At 43.8% G+C, this 19494-nt stretch overlaps 1 protein-coding gene across 3 annotated transcripts in view; it reads right to left on the reverse strand.

Annotated features, from left to right (window-relative positions):
• Positions 1-600: 600 nt before the first annotated feature.
• LPGAT1 (lysophosphatidylglycerol acyltransferase 1) overlaps positions 601-19494 on the reverse strand; it is a 94339-nt gene continuing 75445 nt past the window's right edge. For all 3 annotated transcript variants that reach the window (XM_062210302.1, XM_062210303.1, XM_062210301.1), the window contains exons 7-8: positions 7312-7421; positions 601-5381 (exon numbers count right to left, since the gene is read on the reverse strand). In XM_062210302.1, the coding sequence (XP_062066286.1) occupies positions 5230-5381; positions 7312-7421 (262 nt within the window). In that variant the 3' untranslated portion in view covers positions 601-5229. The remainder of the gene's footprint in view (positions 5382-7311; positions 7422-19494) is intronic.

Raw genomic sequence — 19494 nt, forward strand, 5'->3', positions numbered from 1 at the left:
CACTTACTGGTTTCCAAGAGCCAACTGTTAACTTTTAGAATTTTGCCAGCAGTTGTTAAACAGTCATTATTAAAATTGGATTACATACACTTACAATTAGTGCTGAAGCTAAAGGTAGTTTCAATGAATAGAATTCATGCAAGGGTAAGAAGCAGTTTAACAACAGACCATACATCAGTCTGAGTGACAATAAACTGATGGAGAAGTGAGTAAATGGATTAGGAGAGAACACCATTTTTCAAATCATGGTTGAAATGTAATCACAGACTGGCTATAAGGGGTCAGCAAAAAGCTGACAATTAATTTGCTTTATGGAACTTATACTACAGTATTTATATTTTATTATTTAATTGTGTCATACATCCTTGCTATGTAACTCACAGATACCTGTGTACACAGTTTTTTCCGCAGGAGAATGGGCTGTGAACCACTCCCCACACACCCTGGGTGGGGAGAACTGGGAGCTTTCCCACTGGGTTCTTCAGTTTGCCCCAGCATTCACTGTCCCAGCTCTGAGGCACTCCTGCAGGTGCCAACACCCAAACAGCTCAGGTAGCAGGCAAACCCCCACTGCCACTACTCAGAATTAAAAGCACTTCATTTGAAAAAAATCAACTTTATTTCTCTAGGTTTAAAAAAAAATAGAACCAGCTATTAATTTTTATTGAGAAAATGTTTCTTTTGGTGTTCACAACTAAATATCTGAAAAGGTGATCCGGTTACTAAGATCACCCCGATGCATTCACAAACCAGACCCACATGTGACCAGCCCTTTACAAAAATCCATTACAGTTGCCACAGCCTTTACATTCACCCTTACCACACATTACAACATGCAGATCCTCAAAGAAAGAAAAGTCAACAAGCTGAAGAAGTAAACATTACAGCATCAGGAAACAAAAATCCATCTGTATCAAATAAATACAACTTTGTAATAACTGTAAAGAAAATGAAAGCACTTAACAAAAATAATGGCAGCTGAATGTATAACTGTCTCATCACCCGGTCATAACCTAAGCTGCTGTAAAATGCATAGACTCCTCACATGGAAAGGATTTGTGCATCACAGTCATGTGCTCAACAGTTTTACACAAGAAAAATAAAGCCATTCAAAATGTGGGCATACTTTGCAACTAGGATACACTTAAAAAAAATGTTTGCTCTTTAAACTGTTTTAAAAAAATATTAAATGTAAAAATCCTCAGATGGAAATTGTGCAGAAAAGCCCCCATTTTGTCTTCCATATGGCTACAGTCACCCTCCCCCAACAGGTCAGCACCCTCAGCTTGGGCCCAGGGTCCAGTTCCTAACTGTTGGGGAGTGGTGCGAAAGGATTACAAGAAAGCACCAACCAATGACTGCTCCAGAGTACACCGGCCCCTCTGTGACCCAGAACCTTCCAACTTAGGTGACTTTGGTCCCAAACACATCTGTCTCCACCCACGCTGAACTGAGCCAGTACTCCTGCTGTCTGTGCGGCTCCTGGCTTTGCCTTCTCTGTTAACAGATGTAAGGCTCACAGCACTGCAGGGCAAAAACAAAACAAAACAAAACAAGAGAGCGAGAACAAACCATTTTTATCCATCCTTTGTGGACCAGAGCTGAGCACACTGGCAATGGTAACCCTGGAGAGAAGTCTTGTGTAATGACTTCAGAAAAAGAACGGAAGAAAACAATGAATGCTTCCTATTCAGTAGTGCAAACAAAACATTTTCTTTTTAAATATAAAAAGAATCCAAGAAGACTACCCATGATTAAAGACTACTTTCTATGTTTATAAGCAGGTCCAACTAGTTCAGGAGAGTCTTTCGGGAAGTGATTGTCAGAAAACATTACTCAGACGAATCCACAAGAAGTGAGCAATGGGGAGCAGAGCAGGAGGCTTTCTCCACAACACTGGCCGCTGGGCAAGCGCAACGCCCCAGGGTGCTCGGAGGCTGGCGCTGGTGATCCAGGGCTCCACTCCACAAAGAGGCTCGAGAGCAGCTTTAACTCCAGCAGCTCTGGGCCCGTGCAGGGATGGCTTTGCCAGCCTACAGGGTACTCGGGTGCTTGCCTCCTCTTCTGACAGTGGCCTATCCGACATGCGCGTCATTTCCCTGCTTGTTAACAGCCACAGATCCATAGGCAGAAGGAATTAATAAACAACTCAGTGTATTTTTAATTAGTAAAGAAAGTTTGATGAAAATACAAATTCAAACTCCTAATAAAATAAAAGAGTTTTGGTTCAGCTTGGCTTATTACTGGATTCATTATCCATTCATTAATTAATTATCCAGTAATCCCTCATTCCTTTACCATGGAAAATTAAAGATTTAATAATATTACAGATCCAAACTTACAACTATATTTTAAAAAAATCTATTTAGATTCGCTAATTTGCCCACCCAAAACATCATTTCCGCTCTAATTTTAATTTACCTTTCATTGCTTGTAGGTTGCTCTACAATATATGTATATTTCAACAGCAATAACTGTTCCTGAAGTTCAGCGTGAACTGCTAGCCTGGTCACTTCTGAAGTTGCTGGACCTGCCCGTGGCCAACCACAGGCTCCATCTCTGTGACTGACTGACGCCAGGGTTCCAGCAATGGATTCTTCAATCCTGTGTTCTGTGGGAATCCAGGCAGCACAACCAAGACCAGGAGGTGCTGCAAGTCTCCAAGCTACCGGAAGAAAACTGGCACGGTTTTATCTTCTTTCTCCTTGACAACACATGCATCACTTAGACCTCCTGTCGTCTCACTTCACAAAGAAAGCACAAATAGGAGTAACTGCTCAGTTCTGGACAGTGGCAATCTGGTGGCTCCCCGAGGCTATTTCAGAACACCAACTCTCTCTTCATACTCCTTAGTGGAAGCAGGTGAACTCCAGGTACCAACACAGAAAGCACCAGCAATGTGCTCAAACAAACATACTTTGCAAACAGAAGAGAGAGAACATGTTGATAAAGGATCAAAGAGGGGTAGGGCAGATGAAATGTGCAGCTATTTACACTCACAATCTACTTTCAAAGATTAACTCACACACCCACCGGTGCTCATCACTCTAGAGACTGCGGGAGGGCACCCTGCTGGAGAAGGAAAGAGTCTTGCTGGAAGGTTCCTTCCACGTGTGCAGTGCACCTAACGGTATCACACTGCTCCGGAGCAGAGCGATGGCAAAGGTGGCCCTGGGCCCCAACTGCACGTGCATGAATGCAGTTGTTTTGGCCAGGAGAGCTGGCCACTCGACCCTGTGGCTCGCTTTAGCAGCAAGGACTAAGCCTATCTTCCTGCATCTTGGGATGTGCATGTTATACTTCACGGTGAGCAATTTCTTCCCCAGGTGGCTGACTGATCTCTCAAGCGAACAATTTCAATTCATCTTGTAGTTCAGCGGTGTTTGCTAGGCCTTGGACAGAAGCATTGTTAAGCTCCTGCCTGGCTTCTTATCATCATCTACACCTCTAAACGGAGATGAGCTTCACTTATTCACCGTCACCAGAGAACACATAACAAAATGCTTACATGTTGAACAGGGTGCATTTTACAGCCACCGTTACACTCAACCAGACACACGACACTGTCCCCTGCACTGTGCCAGCGGTAGCACAGTATTCAGTGAGGTATTTCAGTTAGCACATCATCTCTCTATAGAAGCACTGAGTTCCCCAAAAGAGGAAGCTGCCGTGGGCTTTTATTTGGTGTTGCTTTATCTTTCCCACATAACTGGGGAAAAATTCACATCTTTTCCATTTTTTTTGGTGTATTCAAAAATAGGAAACATTAGCTTTTAGTTTTGATTTATAGCCTACTTCTCAGAATTGTTACCCGTGCAGTTAGTGACAACCGGGGAACCTAGGATGCTCCCATCACAGAAAGCTACAGCTGGCTCACTGGGGTCTCAGCAGGCTCTGAGCCCGAGCCTGGAAATGTCACGTCCACCCTGCTGCAGCGCCAGCACTGGTAGAGAAGTGTGGTTCTCCTGGGAGGTACATCACAGGAACACAGAAACAAACAACAAAGACGGTTTTTCTAGAACGACAATTGTGACTTTGCCCTCTTCAGAAGCAAAGGGAAGCCTTCCCTGCTGGTCTCTCTCCTGGCTGCACCCACCCTGAGAGGCAGCTCCTTCATGTGGCGACGGGACACACACTGCTCCAGTTCTGGGGGAGCTGTGTGCACACTTGTTACCATGAATAAGCCAGTGTCTGGCTCTGGCTCTTATTTTTCTAAGAAATGAGTCTATTTCCTCCTAAACCGATCATTGAAATGTTGGACATTAATTTGTTTCCATTGTCCCCATATGTATTTGGTGCTAACATGTCAAGATGGAAAGAAAAAAAAAAAAACCCTCTGCGCCATCAGGTCGGGTGGCATCAGGCCGCGTGACATCAGGTCAGGTGGCATCAGGCTGCATGGCATCAGGCCGGGTGGCATCAGGCTGGGTGGCCGAGGCAGGCCGGAGTCCTGCAGAGCAGCTCTGGCCAACACCAAGTGGGATGGGAGACTCGCACTCCCCTGTCCAGGCCACACTCTGCATCTTCTGCTATATCTGCATCCGATAACAGTGCATTTTGTAAAATACAATGATCAATCTGTGATATGCCTTCTATACAAAAAGAGAAGTTGGGTGAACCCCTCCCCACAGGGGGAAGGACCAGTGCATGTAAACAAGGTCCGGTTTAAGAGCGCAGTCTAGTACCAGCAGGTGTTCAGCCCACAGAGAATCCCGCAACACTGCGCCTCGTTAGCGGCCGAGGATGGACTCAGTCCTGCAGAGGGTGCCACTGGCAACACAGCACAAGTGGCGGCAACGGGGATGCCCGGGACACTGCCCTACCACGGACTCCTGGCTACTGGGGATGAATACAACTTTGTGAGCTTGAACTAAGTTATCACGTCTGTCTGGGGCAATAGTATTTCTCTCAGATAGTCTTCTAGGATGATTTTATTATTTCCTTTTCTTCAAATGTGATGTTTGCTTAAATACGTGGTAGAGCATATCCTTTTAAAACATGAAAAGTTCTTAAAATATATTAGCAGGTCATTATATTACCGATCCTCATTTTAGTAGAGTTTTAAAATATCCCAAAGGGGGATAAATATTAATCCATCCATTGAATTTCCTCTGCTTTATATATATATATATATGTATATATATATGTATTCTGATTTGCATGTGTAAAATAATGCACACTTATGAAAGTCTGAATTCCTATGTGACCTTGACAAGTCCAAGTCAATTCTTAAAATAGGCAGTGGTAAAAATACTGAATGATGTTGTACCACATATAGCCTGACAAAAACGCAAAAGACTGTATGAGAAATATCCACATGTTGCTGAGGGTCATCTCCCTGGAAACAGCTTCCTTCTGGCCCTTGGGAGGTGGAAAAGCTCCTGAAAGACAAGAGAGAGACACCGATTTGCTTTACCGCAGCGGCAGGGGTATAACTAGGTTGCAGTTTTTAAAAAGTATCATGTGACCTTCCATTGCTCGTGAAGACGGATCTTACTTGAACTGCAAATCCCAAACTGCCTGCCCCTGCAGCACTGCTTTACGCTCTCGGCTGCAAGGCGGCCCCTCCATCTCAGCAAACAGCTGGCTCATCAGCATCCTCCCGTACCAGGGAAACGCCCACTCCCCCGGCCCTAGTCACTCTCCCCCATAGCCAGGTTTGTGTCCTTCCTGGCTCTTCCCCACTATGGAATGGTCTAGATCCACCACCTATCTTCCTTTCCTCCCCCTCCATCTGCCCATCCCTCCCTCCCTTCCTTCCTTCCTCTCTTTCTTTTTTAAAGATTTATTTATTTATTTATTTATTTGAAAGGCAGAGTTACAGAGAGGCAGAGAGGGCAGAGAAAAAGAGGTCTTCCGTCCACTGGTTCACTCCCAAAATGGCTGCAACAGCTGGAGCTGGGCTGATCTGAAGCCAGAAGCCTGGCTTCCGGGTCTCCCACATGGGTGCAGGGGCCCAAGGACTTGGGCCATCTTCTGCTGCTTTCTCAGGCACATTAGCAGGGAGCTGGATCGGAAGTGGAGCAGCCAGGACTCAAACCAGTGCCCATATGGGGTGCTGGCACTGCAGGCGACAGCGCCCCCCACCTCCTTATCTTTCTACAGACTTGTTTACTATCTGTCTCCCACAGGAGTGGAATCTGCATGAGGGCAGGTACTTTGTCTTATTTCCTAACAGATCCCTACAGGTTTCCATCATCCTGGCCAGGCGAAACTGACATTACATAATTTCTAAAACAGTGCAATTTATATCCTCTATTTGTAAATGAAATCAGGGTTGTTTTTTTTTTTGCCACAAAAAGTGGTCTTTTAACACTGACATTTTCGAAATGCCATATAATGTATGAAATATCTCTTAAAAAGGAAAAAAACGAAATAAACAGATGTCTTTAAGTTCTTTTCGGGAAAGGAAAGCTACATCATCACTCCAGAGCGACAGTGCCTAAGGTCATGGCCATTACACTCTGCAGCACTTCAAACAGTCTTTGTCCTTGCGATAATCCCCCAGGGTAAGCTGATTCATGAGGGGATTTGCTTCTCACAAGCAATTTACTGAGTGCACTTCCAAGTTTCAAAGTCTAACATGCAAAGAGCTTTCTTAAAAAGAGGTCTCCATTATTATTGGTATAATTTAGGCCAAGTGTGATAAGGCAAGGCACCGAGGTTGGGAAAAGAGGGACACACAGTGGGCACCTTGTCACCTCCTCCCTCTCAAGCTCTGTTAATCTAAAACCTCCCGCCTGTTGCTCACTCAGGAGGTGGCAGGCACTAGGAAACAGGTGCAGCGCACAGCACTCTGGGAAGCAGTCTGCTAGTGACTGGCCTTCTACCACAGCCTTTTTGCTGTGTTTTAGTCTTCCCACAACATGGAGAGTAATAATAGAAGGGAAATAGTCTTTATTCCTCCCAAGGAGAAAAGTCCAAGACTATATTCATGAAAACTTAAAAAGTGAACTTACTCCTACTTGTAAAGATAAATATATAACAATGTACTTAAAATGATCTCAAATGACCGCCCTGTGATCGTATTCAAATAATCAAGGGCAATGCCAATGTAGTTTCACCCCACACACTCTCACACAACACGTGTGGCCTGTGCAGTCCCCTGAACCAGATACTTGCTGCACACAGGCTCATGAACACTTAGCTTGAATTAACATAACTCTGTCATCACAAAAATTTAAAGCTGAAATTCTTAAATACAGAAATATTTTATTCCTTTATCAGAAACATCAAAAGACAGTTATCTCCCCCAAAGTCTACCTTTGGAGTCAGCAGTACCTTCAGAAAAGTTCAGAGAAGGCTGGGTACCTGTTTCATAAAAATGTGACAAGAGGTCCTCTTTCTCAATGAACCGCTGGTAGAGCCAATCGGCAAGGTCATCATCAGTCTCCAAGGGCACATCTTTGATGGGGAAGATCCTAAGAAGAAAAGGGCGAATTCAAAAGTCAAAACCACGAGAAGGATCGGATCGCTTAGCTCAGATAATGGCCAGCTGAATAAAAATGAGAAGCCACCTTTTCTTTTGCAAAGGTTTTTCTCCTCAGCTTCTCAGGGCATCTTGGTTTTTGTAAACCGCTGTTGTGAATTACACAATGGAGACCAGGTATGCCTCATTCAAACATTTACTGGCCCATCATGTGTTGGGTCCAGTGACAGATGCTGAAGACATACTTTTAAATTATACTGCATCTATAAATAACTACTGAGAATAACTATGACTTTCTGTACTTGTGGATTAAGTAGGAATAGTATTTAGAATATATGAAGTTTTAAAATGCAGCTAAATCCAAAGATGCAGTCATATGTTTAAATGTTAGGCCAAATAATGTATCTTAGCAATCAATGCTTTTTTCGTAGGTCTAAGAACCAAACAGAATCTGCCCAAATTGGTGGATTTTCACTAATTATGTCAGAGGTACTGGTTGCATGGGTAGAGACAATGTTTACTGACAGAGTGCCACTGGAACCCTACTGTGAAGAGGCTGAGACCATGTCTGACTCAACAGGACACGGGGTGGGTGGTGATGTTCAGTGACACCCACGGATGTCAGAGGAGAAAGGGGCAGCATGAGGACCCCCTGTATTTGCTGACTTTGAAAAGAGTTTCTTCCCTTTTCTGTTTTCCAACTTTGTGTATGTGGGAGGCATTTCTCTTATTTCCTTTTCTCTGTATTAAGGTACACAGTTTTTCTAAGATTTCTTTATGTATTTCAAAGTCAGGGAGAGGGAGAGGAGAGGGGGAGGGGGAGGGAGGGGGGAGAGTTTAAGGGAGAGGGAAAGGTTTTCCCCAGGCCATTAGCAGGGAGCTGGACCAAGACCCATATGGAAGCCTGTGTGGCAGGTGGTGGCTTTACCCACTTCACCACACCATCCCCCAAGGCACACAGTTTTACAACTGCAACAGATTTGTCTGTATGAAGAATCACAGCCCTATCTGTCCCTCCAGAGGACTGATTTTCGCCTCTAGCCAGTCACCTTGGTATGTCTCAGCAGGATTCTCACTCAAGTTTAGGCCTTATCTACCAACTCCCCACTGTGGAAGATGGGGATTAAGCTCTCTCATCTTGCCTTTCCCTCTAACATTCACATCCTCCCACTTTTCCAAAGGTGATGTACAATAATGTGAACTAGCTCAGTACTAGACATCCCATTATTATGTAAATAGACTCACTTTTTCTTCCTTGCCCTATTTTTATTTGCCCTGGCTTGGGCAATTATATTATTTTTCATTTGCTTAGTTTTCTATTTACATATAACTAATTCAACCACCAGCTTTCAGTCAAGGTCTGAAGTCTATTCTCTGAAGAGGGTCAGCAAAAAAAATTTTTAAGGGCCAGAAAAAAAAAAAAAAAAAGAAGACCTAAATGAAAGATCTCTGCGAGTGAGATCCCAGTGGAAAGAACGGGGCCATCAAAGAAGGAGGTACCTTTCTCTGAAGGGAGGAGAGAACTTCCACTTTGACTATGACCCTGTCGGAATAAGATCAAAGTCGGCGAACTCAAAAGGCTTCTATAGCCTCGGCAACTCATGACTAGAGCCTAGGGAGATTACTGACGCCATGAACAGGAGTGTCAAATTGTTAAGTCAACAACAGGAGTCTCTGTGTACTTACTTCTCATGTGAGAACTGTCCTTAATGTGTTGTCCAATGTGAAGTAATGCTATAACTAGTACTGAAACAGTATTTTACACTTTGTGTTTCTGTGTGGGTGCAATTACTACTAGCAATTTTTTAAACTGGAGAATAACAATTCAGAAGGATCTTATTAGGTATAGATGACAACTACCAGTATTTGTCAACTGATCTAAGTCCGCATGGGAACATACTCTTGGGACTCCTTCCATGACATATTCTTGGGGCTCTTCCATTCTAAGAACACAGACATCTTCAGTTTTCATTTCAACATTCGTTTTTTGGGTTTTTTTTTGACAGGCGGAGTTAGACTGAGAGAGAGAGAGAGACAGAGAGAAAGGTCTTCCTTCCATTGGTTCACCCCCCAAATGGACGCTACCGCCGGTGCGCTGCACCGATCCGAAGCCAGGAGCCAGGTGCTTCCTCCTGGCCTCCCATGGGGGTGCAGGGCCCAAGGACCTGGGCCATCCTCCACTGTATTCCCGGGCCACAGCAGAGAGCTGGACTGGAAGAGAAGCAACCAGGACAGAATCCGGCGCCCCAACCTGGGTGCCGGCGCCGCAGGCGGAGGATTAGCTTAGTGAGCCGCGGCGCTGGCCAACATTCTTTATTTTTAATATTTATTTATTTTATTTGAAAGGCAGAGTTTCAGAGAGGCAGAGGCAGAGAAAAAGGGAGGGGGGGTGTCTTCCATCCTCTGGTTCACTCCCCAGATGGCTGCAATGGCAAGAGCTGCACTGATCCGAAGCCGGGAGCCAGGAGCCTCTTCCTGGTCTCCCACGTGGGTGCAGAGGCCCAAGGACTTGGGCCATCTTCTACTGCTTTCCCAGGCCATAGCCGAGAGCTGGATCAGAAGTGAAGCAGCTGGGACTCGAACCAGTGCCAATGTGGGATGCCGGCATCGCAGGCAGTGGTTTTACCCGCTATGCCACAGTGCTGGCCCCTCATCATTATTAATAATAAATACATTCTGAGACATAAGCATCTTATAATTTAGTGCTGCCACGTGATATAGGTGCATACACTTAAAATCATTTTGAAAAAAATTTTGATACACTATGAAATTACTTTAAAAGTAAAAGGCCAGAAAAGCAGACAGGGGTACACTGAAGAGCAAAACATATTCTCTCACCTCTTAAGCTTTGAAATTTAGCTGTAACTTTCCCTGTGACTTTTAATATCCATTAAAATATAGTAAGAGAGGGGTTCTGCTCCTTGTAATGGCAGAGTAGTTCATGGGTAACAATTGGAAATTCTGGACAAAACATAAAAAGTAATTAGTGGACAGCACTGGAAAGTGACTAGAAGCAGGTAGATATTGGAGAAGTGCCAGTACTTGGAAGGTGGGAATAGCACTGGGTGAATTTCTCATTTTTCTACAACTTTTCACTTGAGAATAGTTTCCTGCTAGTATCACATGGGGAGACGAAAACTTAAACAGAAACACATTTCAGGTCCTTACAGAAACGTAATCTGTAAATCGTACTGGTTGAAAGACTCCAGACGAGAGATTAGGGTGACTGCAGCAGGTGGCAGGCGAGGAATCCAGAAAGGAGCGAGGTAGAGAAGGGTGGCCACGGCCTCTCAGTATACACCCTGCTGAGTTTCTGCATGACCCCTGAACTGTGCACAGGGGGGGCAGACTCCAAGCACGAGACAGCCCTTGCTTCTCAGGCAACACAGTTCCTGGTGCAGGAAATGTAATCATTTCTCTTTCCTCCGGTTTAAATGTCCTTAAATATTTGAATGCTTAGGAAGGCCAGAGATGTCTTATTTTAAAACCTAAGTTAACAGCATTACAGATTATGGAATTTTTATTTTTAGATGATTGTCTTAACCCAGTTTTGCAGTATAAAATAATCATTTATTTTTTTAAAAAATTATTTATTTCTATTTATTTAAATGGTGGAAAGAGACAGAGAGATATCTCCTAGTCTCTGGTTCACTTCCCAGATGCTCACAATAGCTGGGGCTAGGCCAAGCCAAAGCCAGAAGCCTGGCCACACCCAGGTCTACTATATGGGTATGTCAGCAGTAAGCTGGAATTGGGAGTGGAGCTAAGACTCAAACTACAGCATGCAAATGCTGTCCGGCTAGGCCAAATGCCTGTAACCTCAAAGTACCATTAAAAAAAAAAAAACAAAAAACAAAAAAACTATTCACCTTTACCACACTGAGTATCAGCCAAATATCTGCATTACTTTTTCACTCACCTTTGCCATGTGACAGTATTTAACATAAAAGGTTTATCCACCCAGCCACTCTTAGGGATCCTCTCACCAAGAATCTATTTATATTTAGTTATTCTTTTAAAAATAAAATAAGCCATCCAAAGCATAGGTCTGCAAATCTGTTATCACTCAGCTAACTGTGGTAGTCCTGGCACCATGACCATCAAGAACCATGTCGGAGTCTGTTGTCACATACCATGCCCTTGTTGAAGAGAAATCAAAGAAAAGTTAATCAAGTTTTTCCTTAAGTTCATCTTTAATGGAAGTGTGAGGTCTTGACTGTTTTTTGGCTTTGTAGCTCCTGGGTGAGGATGAAACCAACACACGAAGGAGAGCAGAACTGAGGAAGCAGCTTGAGTCAGGAGATTAAGCCCATCAGAACCTGTCTTACTCTGGATGTCCAGTTATGTGAGCCAATGCATTCTCTTATGGGTGAAGTCTAATTCCACTTGAAGTGAGTTTTCAGTTACTTAGAGCTACAAATATTTAGCTTGACTTTTAAGAAGCACCAAAATCTGAACTTGACTTTCTACAACTTCTCTTTATGCGTGCTATGTTATAGACCACTTACTGTTTCCTACACATGTGCTATGCTTCCACTGTTTTGTGTTTATTCATACAGTCACCACACAAAACGTCTACCCATACACCTTTCCCCTTCCTACCTATCTAAATTCTATCATTCCTAAGATCTAGTACAGATAATTCATCGAAAAGGTTTCTCTGGTCGAAGCAAGTCCTAAGCCCAGCGGTTAGTGCAGGATAGTAGTCTTTGTAAGGGAATCATATCAGATAATACTTGCAGTATATATTTTATTGTATAAGGGTAATGTAGTTTCTGTTAATATAAAAACAGGTCTAATTAATTTAATAACTTAGCAAGAGTCACAGGGCTAAAGAAGATCTTCAAAAAGCATTTAAGGCCAGCGCCGCGGCTCACTTGGCTAATCCTCTGCCTGCAGTGCTGGCACCCCAGGTTCTAGTCCCGGTCGGGGCACCAGATTCTGTCCCGGTTACTCCTCTTCCAGTCCAGCTCTCTGCTGTGGCCTGGGAAGGCAGTGGAGGATGGCCCAGGTCCTTGGGCCCTGCACCCACATGGGAGACCAGGAAAAGCACCTGGCTCCTGGCTTTGGATTGGTGCAGCGCCAGCTGTAGCATCCATTTGTGGGGTGAACCAACGGAAAAAGGAAAACCTTTCTCTCTGTCTCTCTCTCTCTCTCTCACTGTCTAACTGCCTGTCAAAAAAAAAAAAAAGCATTTAAAATATCTTTAAAAGGAGAAAACTGACATTAAAAATAAGGCTACATTAAACAGAAGTAGTTTAGGCTCACCGATTGAATGTAAGAATGTGGAAAGGTTGGCGAAGCATCTGTCACTTTAAATGGGGTGAGCATCGGGGAAGGCTGTGTTTTGACAGGGAGCCTAACCTACCATCTGCCCAGAATAGTTTGCATATTCTCTTGACTTAAGAGACAGCCTGGCGGGCAGACCAAATGCTCCCTCAAGAGCAATCTACTCCTATTACTCTGATTGTTTGGTCACCATGGGATTAAAATATTAAAATGACTAATCCCCTAATATGGCAAAGGATCAAATGCATTGAATACCAAGTCCTCTTAGAATCAAATAAGAGGAGTTCTTGTGAGATTGAAATCCATACATACAGATAGACCAGAAATAAACTTTTACAATACCAATAGCTATCCAAATGAGAAACTAGCTCCTAATTTTTGAGAAACAAAAATTCTTATTATCAGTCATCCATAATGTGCTCTTAAATACAAAGTATCCTACCAAACTCCCCAGCATCAGACTTAAGAAGACTAGGCAAAACCGTACCTTCAAAAACAGATGTAAAACAGGTGTTTAGATGCCTGTCCCCCACACTGGGGTGCCTGCGTTCTAGTCCTAACTCCACTTCCAATTCCAGCTTCCTGCTAATAATATATGCCTGCTAGGAAGCAGCAGGTGATGGGTTCAAGTCTTTGGGTCCCTGCCACTCACTTGGGAGACTTGGATTGAGTTCTGGACTCCTGACTTCAGCCTGGCCCAGCTCTGGCTGTTGCAGGCACTAGGGAGTACGTCATTGGGGAGTTAAAATTCCAAAATATGAACCAAGAAACAAAAATATGGCTAAACCCTCAATTAAATTATGTAACATATGTAAGGAACTGAGCACTGAAGCAGATGCTAAGATTAACAGTTCTTACTTTCAAAAAGCTAATAACCTGGCAGGAAGATAAGAAAAGTAAACAATTGAATATGCTAAGTATCAGCTGATGAGTTTAAATGATGGAATGTGCATGTTTGCTTATGGTACAGGATATATGGAAAACATATCACTTACATTTGGCCTAAAAGAGAAAGTAGGACTAAAACATTTAAAACAAAAAATTTTAACTGACACATGCATAGATTTTTCAGAAGTTACACTGAATATAAGGTAGACAATGAAGGCTGGCGCCGTGGCTCAATAGGCTAATCTTCCACCTTTCGGCGCCGGCACACGGGGTTCTAGTCCCAGTCGCCCCCCTTCCAGGCCAGCTCTCTGCTATGGCCCGGGAGTGCAGTGGAGGTTGGCCCAAGTCCTTGGGCCCTGCACCCCATGGGATACCAGGAGAAGCACCTGGCTCCTGCCTTCAGATCAGTGCGGTGTGCTGGCCGCAGCGCGCCAGCCGCGGCGGCCATTGGAGGGTGAACCAACGGCAAAGGAAGACCTTTCTCTCTGTCTCTCTCTCACTGTCCTCTCTGCCTATCAAAAATAAAAAATAATAATAAAAAAAAAGGTAGACAATGAAGAGTGACAGCCCTTGTGTGAGGCAGTGGTGCAGCAGCCTAAGTCCCTGCTTGACCACTGGCTCAGGATGCCCGCATCCCTTATCCTCTTTGCTTTCAATCCAGCTTCTTGCTAATATATGGCTTAGGAGGCCATAGGTGATAGCCTGAGTACCTGGGTACCCATGCAGGAGACCCAGATGTAGTTCTGGGCTCCTGACTTTGGCCTGTCCCTGTCCTAGATGTTGTAGGACTTGGGGGAGTGAAACAGAAGATGGAAGAGCTCTCTCTGTCATTCTATCTCTTTGCCTTTCAAATAAAATGAAAATAAATAAATAAAAAGCTTTCCCTCCTCAGATGTTTCCTAGACAGAATCCCTTCCAATTGTTGCTTCTGCTATTTACTTCCATTTAACTTATGAACATATGAACACACTAATTACAAATTATCTCATTTAAAATTTTAATGGTTGACTTCCTACCCTGGATGGTAAATTACTATTTTACACCACTGTCGTCTTCCCCATCATGTTCCTCCTCCTCGTCTCTTACCTAAAAACTTCCTTCTCAGTGCCAACTCTGTCATTTGTAATATATCTACAATCATAGTTATTAATTTGTATTCTATTTTATATATCTGTTTACCCTATGAGACTGTGCTATACTCATCTATGCAACATACAAATCGGTACCTGCTCCTTGGTGGGAACTCAGGTTTGCCAAACTGAATGAAACTGAGCATAATCTGCCAGTGTGGATAGCCACCCAGGTACCACAGGCTCAGTCATGTTCAGTATGACAAAAATAACTCAGAAATTCAGAAATCACTTGGTACCAAAAATAGATTACGGACAAGCCATCAAATTTGACATTATCAGGATATCTCTTAGCGCTGAATTCCCAGAAGTTTCACTTTGAGCCATTAGCCTGAGGTAAGCTGCTCTGGCCTAATCCTCAATATACTAAAATGTAGTAATTAATAGCTTCCCCTTGGAACCATTAGAAAGGTATAAAAACAAGCAAACAAAACACACCCCCTCAGTTATCTGACAACAGAATTCAGAAGCTCAGAGATAAACTTTTACCTAAGGGAGATAAATCAAGGCAGCTTTTTCCCAAGACTCTACAGGCAGCAAATCTACAGTCATGCCAGGAAATCATTCCGACCTTAAGGTTTGTGTGGATAGGAACATGGGAAACACTCAGCACCCAAGCCACTGTTCCCCTCACAGTCAGGGACAGATGCACCCCTTGCCCTTGAGCCCTGCTGCCTGCCACAGCTAAAGCTCCAGCCAACCACGATGCCCCTTGAGGATATAAGGAAGATGGCACTGCTCACAACTGGAATTCATTTATTACATCTTTATTCAATGTATATCCTTTGAAACCCAGTAAGAGGCTTACCAAATGCTTACTGAATGAATGGAAGCGAACTATCCAGTAGGCGAAATATGACATGGATCAATTTGCTTAGAACAGTCACGTTTGTGCTTCCATGTGTACAGTGACTTTTAAAAACTCTTTATTTTGAATTTCACACTCAAAGGAAAGCTGCAAAATCAGTTAAAAATTCACACATATGCTTAACTGAGACTCCCCAAATATTGCTATGTCCCACATTTGCCATACTTCATCACCTCCTCATTCTTTCTCTCCATATACAAGGGTACTCCATATACAAAAGCCCATGAAAAATGGAATCAAGAAATACATTCATTTTGGTGAAAAGAAAGAAAGAGAGAGAGAGAGAGAGAAAGAGAGAGAGAGAGAAAGAGAAAGAAAGAAAGAAAAAGAGAAAGAGAGGAAGGAAGGAAGGAATCCATGCATATGACAGTACTTTGAAAAAAAAAAACCCTCAAAGAAATTTTTTTGTACCAAAATACACATCTTTCAAATATGTTTTCTATGAACTTTTGAAGTTCCCTGTATACATATATTTTTTCTCAATTTTTGAGAGTGAATGAGAGGTTAGACAAGAAGACCTAGGTAGCCCTTGCATTTCTCAGCTTCAAGGACTATAACTGAAGGATAAGCAATGATTATCAGAGAATTATGCTTAACTATAATTCAATTAAAGTTTAAACCCTAAAAAGTTTTAGGCCTGGAGACTTAGTATTTCCAACAAAGCTATAATAAATTAGAAAGCAGTAAGTAGTTTTGAATACCAATGGCCCTTTGCTAACGTTGAAGAGAGACTGGAGGTGGGAGAGGGCTCTTCATTTCTAGTTGCACACCAGCTTATACAGTTCTACAAATCATATCGTGTCTAGATTCATAAATGAATAACATCTCAGTAAATCAGCTTCATCTATGACCATCTTGGCTCTTTCTAGGTGTGGAGGCTAATTTTACACTTCCAGGCGAGGTCTCAACAGGCTAAGGGTTGCTCAGGACGCTGTAAGAACTGTGTGAGAACCTAGAGGCAACAAGAAAGTGGAAGATGGGCAAATTCACTCTGAGCCAGATGGCCATTCCTGCCCCCTAACATCAGACCTCCTGGTTCTTGGGGCCTACACAATCAGGTCCCTGTTGCCAGGCCTCAAATCTTGAACTGGGCCTTACGCCACAGGTCCCTAGTTTTTGGGCCAGGCCTTAGAACATGGGCACCCATAGTCGTGGGGCTACACTGCAGGCTTGGACTGGAACTGCACTACTGGCTTTCCTGGGCTTTCAGCTTGCAGACCACATATCAAGGGACTTCTTAGTATCCATAATCTCATGAGCCAGTCTCTCATAATGAACCCCTTTCCATAAGTTTACATAAATATCCTATTAGTTCTATTTTCTGGAGATCCCTGACTAATATGCTACAGAAACATAAGGAAATATTTTCATATATAACTTTGCATCTTCTAACCACAGGATGAAGATTTTATCATATTTAAAATTATGAGAAAAAAGTAAAAAAATATTAAATGATGATTCACTGAAAAGATCAAGGAAATACAAAACAGGCCTAAATACCATTTTTACTCATTAATAGCAAATATTGGTGAGGATACAGGAAAATTGGTACAGCCTATTCAGATCATCAACTTCATTACAGAAATACAAACTTCAGGGGATGGCACTGTGGTGTAATGGGTAAAGCTGCCACCTGCAGTGCTGGCATCCCATATGGGCGCAGGTTTGAGTCCCAGCTGCTCCTCTTCTGATCCAGCTCCCTGCTAATGCACCTGGGAAAGCAGCGGAAGATGGCTCAAGTCCTTGGGCCCCTGCACCCACATGGGAGACCTGGAAGAAGCTCCTGGCTCCTGGCTTCAGATAGGCCCAGCTCTGGCCGTTGCAGCCATTTTGGGAGTGAACCAGTGGATGGAAGATCTCTCTTTTTCTTCCTCTCTCTCTCTCTGTGCAACTCTGCCTTTCAAATAAATAAATAAATCTTTTAAAAAAATACAAACTTCGCCGGCGCCGTGGCTTAATTGGCTAATCCTCCGCCTTGTGGCACCGGCACACTGGGTTCTAGTCCTGGTTGGGGCACCGGATTCTATCCCAGTTGCCCCTCTTCCTGGCCAGTTCTCTGCTATGGCCCGGGAAGGCAGTGGAGGATGGCCCAAGTCCTTGGGCCCTGCACCTGCATGGGAGAGGAGAAGCACCTGGCTCCTGGCTTCGGATCAGCGCGATGAGCCGGCCGCAGCGGCCATTGGAGGGTGAACCAACGGCAAAAAGGAAGACCTTTCTCTCTGTCTTTCTCTCTCTCACTATCCACTCTGTCAAAAAAAAAAAAAAAAAAAAAAATACAAACTTCAACCCAAATTCAACTAAGACCACTTACTTAATGCCTCTATCTTGAGTGGTGTCAAACTAAAATGTTTTATTTTTTTAAAAGAGAGAAAAATCTAACCTGGTGTGGGAGAAAAAAAGAACTTGTGGGTGGTGAACAATAATAACAACAGACAAGCAGAACTGAAGATTAAACTTAATATGGAAGTTTCCATTTTCCAAGTGGAAACGGAAGAGTGATTGATGGCAAAAAGGTCTGGCCTTTGCATGGAAAAGCAGGGCACAGAGGCAGAGCAACAGACCACAAGAGAGGTAAGAAGAACAGACAGGAAGAGAAGACAAGCAGTAGCCAGCAGAGGCAGGAGTGACATGAGCAATAAGCACAAACACTGATGGAAAAAAGCCCCACCTCAAGAAGAAGTGGAGGCGAGGTGCTGCTCCCTTCCGCGGGAGGACATGCCGCCAGAGCTCCTGAGCCTTCAGAGGCGATCTGAGCACGCCCAGATGGGCCGCCTGCCGGAGCGGAGGCTGGCGGGCTCTGGGCATGTATCGTCAGTACCTGAGTGTCCCACGTATGTCTGTACCACTAGAGTTACTCAGTTACTGGAGGAAAAGCTGGCTTAAAACTTAGCCCCTAATATGCTGAATAACTAACCGTTACCATAATCATTCTATTCTACTTTGTTCTAACTTTTACATCAAAGAAGTATTGTTATATGAAGTCAAATCTCTCTCTCTCTCTCTTTTTTTTTTTTTTTTTTTTGACAGGCAGAGTGGATAGTGAGAGAGACAGAGAGAAGGGTCTTCCTTTTTTGCCGTTGGTTCACCCTCCAATGGCCGCTGCGGCCGGCACATCTCGCTGATCCGAAGCCAGGAGCCAGGTGCTTCTCCTGGTCTCCCATGCGGGTGCAGGGCCCAAGGACCTGGGCCATCCTCCACTGCCTTCCCGGGCCATAGCAGAGAGCTGGCCTGGAAGGGGGGCAACCGGGATAGAATCTGGCGCCCCAACCAGGACTAGAACCCAGTGTGCCGGCGCCACAAGGCAGAGGATTAGCCTGTTAAGCCACGGCACCGGCCGAAGTCAAATCTCTTAAAACTTTTCTTTTTAGGAGATATATTTTATTTTTTAAAAGGATTTATTTATTTATTTGGAAGTCAGGGTTACACAGAGAGAGGAGAGGCAGAGAGAGAGAGGTCTTCCATCTGATGGTTCACTCCCTAATTGGCCACAATGGCCGGAGCTGCGCTGATCTGAAGCCAGGAGCTCGGAGCTCCTTCCAGGTCTCCCACGCAGGTGTAGGGACCCAAGGACTTGGGCCATCTTCTACTGATTTCCCAGGCCATAGCAGAGAGCTGGATTGGAAGTGGAACGATGCCCAAATGGGATGCCGGCGCTTCAGGCTAGGGTGTTAACCCGCTGTGCCATAGTGCCGGCCCCTCTTGAAACTTTTTTAAAACAATGGGTAAAATGCTACAATATGAAAATCTAGACTACTGATGTAATTTGAGCATTTCAATGTGCTAGATTCAAAAGGGAAATATCTATTAAACGGGATGCATTTTAAATGTGAACTTATTAAATTTTTATAACTATCAGATGAAAATGCTTTTTATTGCAGTTATTCAAATTG

The sequence above is a fragment of the Lepus europaeus genome, chromosome 14 (assembly GCF_033115175.1).
Source record: "Lepus europaeus isolate LE1 chromosome 14, mLepTim1.pri, whole genome shotgun sequence".
Lineage (NCBI taxonomy): Eukaryota > Metazoa > Chordata > Mammalia > Lagomorpha > Leporidae > Lepus > Lepus europaeus.